Raw genomic sequence first — 6,435 nt, forward strand, 5'->3', positions numbered from 1 at the left:
CCTCAACGTCCTATCAGTATGGGTGTATCTCTCTCATCTATTTTATGACTACCTTGGACTATATATAGGGGCAAACAACTCTCTTTCTTGGCGGACACGAAATAGAGTTGTAGATGTGCTACGTCTAGCACGGTTGGCACACCGTAGTTCTTTAGGACTCCTTCCATAGTACAACAGGTAAATAGATTTCGGGTCATATTCAACACAGCAATGGGCTATCCACTACGGAAACACCAAAAGCTACTAAATCTAGAATTCTAATATTCCACCAGAGCAAATAAAAAGTAGAACTGAAATAAATAAGCTGATGAAACAAAGAGTGCAGTTTAGGTGGCACGGCCGTGCCGGTCATTGGGAGACGACGGGACAGTGTCGACGTCGGCCACGGCGCAGGGAGCTCCCAACGTTGCCGCGTCCCCGACACGCAGGCCCCAGCACGACACGAGCTTCCCCTCGTGGTTGTTGGCGTGGTTGGATGGCATACGGACCGCGACGTCGAACATGGGCGTCCCACGCCACGCGTCGTCGGCGAGCCCGTCCAACGCGAACCCGGGAACCTGCACCCCCGTCCCCCACGCCACGACGGCCTGCTCCTTGTGCCCCCTCGACGGGGAGCAGAACCGCTGGAGGATGGGCCCGGTGGCGAGCGTGACGCCGGCGTAGGAGACCTCCGCTACGGATCCCGCCTCGACGCAGCCGCCGCCCATGAAGCCCCGGGAGGTGGCGCGGAGGGTGAGGTTGAAGAGCGGGTTTAGAGGAGCGTCGTCGAGGTCAAGGCCGGTGACGTAGTCGATGGCCGCGGAGTAGCGCGGGGCCTTGGAGCCCAGGGTGAAGACGACGAGGAGGGCGAGCAGGACCAGGAGCACCAGGGCTCTGAAGGCTCTGATGGTTGTTCTTCGTCGTGGCGCGAGCAGCCGTCGTCGTATTGGCCATGGCCTGACATATTCGATCGTGGATCGCGTAGGCAAAGTAGCTAGCTTTGGGTCGACGAAGTGGCTTGGTGTTCTGGCTTGGTGTCCTTGCCGGAACCCCGCGCTGTATTGGAGTCGGGTGGAGGGTGACACGCGCTTATGCAGACGTACGCAGACCTGACTGACATGGACAGAGGGAAAGGAGAACGAGGGGATCTCGTAATCTCTGGGTCAGCCCCGGGACCGGGAGGGCCTATTCTCCGCTTTAAGCGGGAGCGAGCCTGGCTCCGCTTAAAGGAACGTGAGCTGGGCCCGGCCCATTTATTGTGTCGCTGTTCTTCTTTTCCATTTCTTGAGTGATAGCGTGTGTTGCATAGTTGTTTCGGTTTTCAAAAAGCTATACAAATTTAAAACCGAACAAAATTCAAAATCTGTACAAATTCAAAACCAAAAAGTTCAAAATTGAACGATTTTAAAAACCGAACAATTTTCAAAATCGAACAAATTTCAAATTTGAAAAAGTTCAAATTAAAAAAATGTTCAAAAATGAAAAAGTTCTAAACTGAAAATTGTTCAAAATTTAAAATTATTCAAATTTCAAAAAAACAAATCTGAAAAATTTTCAAACGCGAAAAATCTTCGTATTTAAAAATGTTCAAAACAATAAAATGTTCAAACTTAAAAATTGTTTAAATTCGAAAAAAGTTCAAATCTAAAAAAAACAAACTTAAAAAAGTTCAAATTCGAAAAATTCAAATTATGAAAATTTCAGAAAAACCGATCAGCAAAAGCAGAAGCTAGAAAAAAAATAGAAGAACCAAAGAAAAAACCAGAAGAAAATATGAAAGAAAAAAACAAAGGAAAACCATTGCCAGCGCTAATGGGCCGGCCCAGACCTATCCCGCTCTAAGCGGAGCGCCACATAGCGCCCGCTATGAGCGGCGAATAGGTTTCGCCGTCAGCCCCTGCCTCAACATCTATGGCGATGGTGCTCTTTTGGATCAAGCAATGGTGGAGGCTCGGTATCTCTTCTAACGCACGTCTAGACGGCGTTGAAGTTTGGCGGCGGCCGCTGGCTTCTGCGAGTGCAAAAATCATAGGGATAGTTTTGTATATTTCTGTCATTTAGGTTTTTTGCAAAGTTTTTAGGACAACTGTTTTCTTCTGGTCTGTCTGGTAGTTTTCATGTTTGTTTACTCATGTAACTTGATTTTCTATTAATGAAATACGTGGTTGCTCTAAAAAAAACATCTAGGTCGCGTTTGGTAGCCTGGCCATCCCTTGTCTCACATGGGGGCATATTTTTTGGGCCGTTTGGATGTTGGTTGTTTCTATGTTCTTTACAACACGGGTCTTAAAGCACCTTCGGAACAGGCCCGGGAGGAGCGTGGGGTGAAATTACCCATATAGTCAAGGATTACTGCACCCTAGCCCATTCTCTGATCAGCCGGGAAGAGGGCAGCATCAACGTTCACGCAAACCTTTCCTACAGGCGGTGGAGACCATCTCGGTGAAGAAGTTGAGTCACACATAGTAGCCGGTTTGGATTTGAAGCAGTATGTCATAATCATCTCGACATAAGCTATGATCTTGGCTGCAACTCTCAGGGGATGCAAACATCCTTTATTATTCCGAGCATCGTTTCGCGCCTCCCATATTGTTAACGTATGCCTTTTGTATTGTAACCATATATGGTAGGTTAACAACCGATATCTCTAGATTGATTCGGTTCTGATCTTGTTTAGATCTAACGTGTAACCCAAGACTGTACCCATATATAATGGTTCAACGTGATCGCCCCAAGTGCGGCGTTTCCCAAAACAATTCTCGTTTGCTTGGTATCAGATTCCGACCTACGATCCGATCTCAGCCATGACCACCCCAGCTCACACCGACGCCACCTCCGGTGCCCTCACCGACGCCACCTCCGGCGCTCTCACCAACGCCACCTCCGGCGTCCTCACCGACGCCACCTCCGGCGCCCTCACCAACAGCACCATGCCTGCGGCCGAGAGCTCTACGGCCGGCGTCGTACACGCCCCGTCCCATGCCGCTCATGTCGCCAGCGTGCGCACGCACGTCCCGATCACCCTCGATCTGCAGAAGTCCAACTTCACCAAGTGGCGCATGTTGGTGCGCGTCCTCCTCGGCAAATACGACCTCCTTCACCACGTCAACGCCATCGCGCCTGCCGTCCGCACCGCCGAGTGGATCCGCGACGACTACATCGTCCGCTCGTGGCTATACGGGTCCATCTCCGATGAGATCCTCGACATCATCATGGGGGAGGAGCAGACGGCGCAGGAGGCCTGGCTGCTCATCACCAATCTCTTCCTCGACAACCAGATGACCCGCGCCGTGCATCTCGACGCGGAATTCCGCGCCATGGTCCAAGGCGACCTCTCCATTACCGCCTACTGCCACCGCCTCAAGGCCCTCTCTGATGCTCTGCGCGATGTCGGCTCTCCGGTCACCGATCAGGTCCTCGTCCTCAACTGCCTCCGCGGCCTCAACCCGCGCTTCGCCGACATCACCACCATCGTCACCATGCAGAACCCGCTGCCCTCCTTCGCCCAGACTCGCTCGCTCCTCACCCTTCGCGAGACGCAGCTAGCCAACTCTCACAGGGTGGGCGCCCAGACTGCCCTCTACGGCGCCTCCAACCCCTCCTACGGCTTCAACAACAACGGAGGCAGCTCCTCTGGCAGCGGGTCCTCCGGCGGCAAGACTGGCGGCGGCGGGAACTACTACAAGAAGAAGAAGAACGGCGGCGGTGGAGGAAACTACGGCGGGAACCGGACCGATGGTGCTGGTCGCGGCACCCCTGCCCCCGTCGGCCCTTGGGTGTGCTTCAACCCCTACACTGGCCAAGCCCAGCAGATGCAGGCTCCTTCGCCCCATGCACCTCAGGCTCCTGCACCGCGGCCTAGCGCCGGGGCTGGCCTCCTTGGTCCCCGGCCCTTTGCCATGCCTCCTGCCCAGGCCTTCACGTCCCTGGCACCGCTCCATGGCCAGGCCTTCGGCACCAACCCACCACCGATCCCCGGCTACATCAACGGCAACAACAACGGCACCTCTCCAGCGTGGGACTGCTCCGCGCTCATGGCCGCCCTGAACAATGCAGCCACCCCTTCACACGCTGGTGAGTGGGTCATGGACTCCGGAGCGACCGCACACATGGCCTCCGACCCCGGTATGCTCCAACATCTAACCTCCACTTCTTTTCCTTCCTTTGTCACGGTGGGCAATGGTTCTACCTTGCCCATCTCTCATACTGGTCATGCATCTATACCTGCTTCCGCTCAGATCTCTTCCTTAAAAATGTCCTACTTGTTCCTAACCTTGTGAAAAATCTCATCTCTATACGTCGTTTCACTATTGACAACCTTTGTTCCATTGAATTTGACCCGTTTGGTTTTTCTATTAAGGACCTTCGCACCAAGGACGTGATCCTTCGCTGCAGTAGCCACGGCGACCTCTACGTGTTTCCATCATCGATCATCAACCACTTCGCTCATGGACTCATCGCCACTACCACCTCCACCGAGCTATGGCACCGTCGTTTAGGTCATCCGGGGCGCGACTCTATGTTGCACCTCCATAAGAAGTCTTTTATTCCATGTAATAAAGCAGCCACACATGTTTGCCATGCATGCCAACTTGGCAAGCATGTGCGTTTGCCCTTCAGTAGGTCTACCTCGATAAGTGTTGAACCGTTTCAGTTAATACATTGTGATCTTTGGACCTCTCCTGTTTTAAGTATCTCTGGTTTCAAATATTACCTTGTCATTGTCGATGATTTCTCTCACTTCATGTGGACTTTTCCTCTACGCCACAAATCCGACACTGCTGATACACTTATCGCCTTCATTGCCTATGCACGTACACAATTTTCTCGCCCCGTTGTGGCCATGCAAGCTGATAATGGAACCGAGTTTCTCAACTCCGCCGTCACCACCTTTCTCACCTCTCATGGCATTCGTCTTCGCCTCTCTTGCCCATACACCTCACCCCAAAATGGCAAGGCGGAACGTGCAATCCGCACTATAAACGACGCCACCCGAACCCTCCTCTTTCAGTCCTCCATGCCACCCGAATATTGGGCCGAAGCCGTAGCTACAGCCACACACTTAGTCAATATTCGCCCATCCCAATCCATAGGCTTTGCAATTCCCTATATTCGCCTACATGACGCTGCCCCCGACTACGGCGCTCTTCGCGTCTTTGGCTGTCTATGCTACCCCAACCAGTCGGCCACCGCCTCCCACAAACTTTCTCCTCGGTCCGTCGCTTGTGTCTTCCTCGGTTACCCGAGCAACCACAAAGGCTATCGATGCCTTGATCTCCAAACTCGTCGTGTCATCCTATCCCGCCACGTTGTCTTCGACGAGCATGTTTTTCCCTTCTCTATTATCTCACACAACTCCGATGATCCCGCTGAATCGCTTGATTTCTTGCTTGATCTTGCCGCTACACACACCGCGCCCCCTTCTGGTGCTCCACGTCCATCTCATGCAGCGCCCGCTATGCATGCCGCCCGCCAACCCGACTCAGCCAGCAGCCCGCCAGCGACCCCGCCCGGCAGTCCGCCTGCAGTCACACCCATCCGGCCCACCTCTCCATCCCCTGGGCCGCCTTCGCCTGGACCGCACTCCGCTGGGCCGTCTCCCGCCTCGCTGCCACCAGCGACAACTCGCTCCATTCCCACCGACGCTGCTGTCTCACATCTTCCAGTCAATGTGCATCGTCCACCTTCTCCCTCCAACACTCATACCATGGTCACTCGCGCCAAACACGGTCTCTTTCAGCCCATAGACAAACTCAACCTTACTGTCTCTCATTCACTTCCTTCCCCTATTCCTAAAACATACCGGGGAGCTTTACATGACCCACACTGGCGTCGTGCCATGCAGGATGAATTTGATGCATTGGTTACTAATGGGACTTGGTCTCTTGTCCCACGTCCTGCTCGTGCTAATGTTGTTTCAGGGAAGTGGATTTTCAAGCATAAGTTTCACTCCGATGGAAGTCTTGCTCGCTATAAGGCTCGATGGGTGGTTCGCGGATTTTCTCAGCAGCCGGGCATCGACTTTGACGAGACTTTTAGTCCCGTCGTCAAACCCGCCACGATCCGCATCGTCCTCAGCATCGCAGTCTCTCGCTCCTGGCCGATCCACCAGCTCGACGTCAAGAACGCTTTCCTCCATGGCAATCTTGACGAGGAGGTTTACTGTCAGCAGCCGCCGGGCTTTGTCGACACTCGCTGCCCCGACTATGTGTGTCGTCTACATAAGTCCCTCTATGGACTTAAACAGGCCCCCAGGGCGTGGTACCAGCGGTTTGCCCTCTTCGCTCATCGTCTTGGCTTCGTCGCCTCCAAGTCCGATGTCTCTCTCTTCATCTACAAGAATGGCTCCGAGCTCGCCTACATCCTCCTGTATGTGGATGATATTGTGATCACTGCTTCTACTGACCAGCTCCTCCAGCGCCTCACGACGCAGCTTCACGCCGAGTTTGCCATGAC

At 53.4% G+C, this 6,435-nt stretch overlaps 1 protein-coding gene across 1 annotated transcript; it reads left to right on the forward strand.

Moving 5' to 3' along the window:
- The first annotated feature begins 2,623 nt into the window (after positions 1 to 2,623).
- Positions 2,624 to 4,259, forward strand: LOC139830388 (uncharacterized). Its single transcript, XM_071818387.1, has one exon. The coding sequence runs from the start codon at positions 2,784 to 2,786 to the stop codon at positions 4,257 to 4,259; it is 1,476 nt and encodes a 491-aa protein (XP_071674488.1). The 5' UTR covers positions 2,624 to 2,783.
- The last annotated feature ends 2,176 nt before the right edge of the window (positions 4,260 to 6,435 follow it).

Source organism: Lolium perenne, chromosome 4, assembly GCF_019359855.2.
Source record: "Lolium perenne isolate Kyuss_39 chromosome 4, Kyuss_2.0, whole genome shotgun sequence".
Lineage (NCBI taxonomy): Eukaryota > Viridiplantae > Streptophyta > Magnoliopsida > Poales > Poaceae > Lolium > Lolium perenne.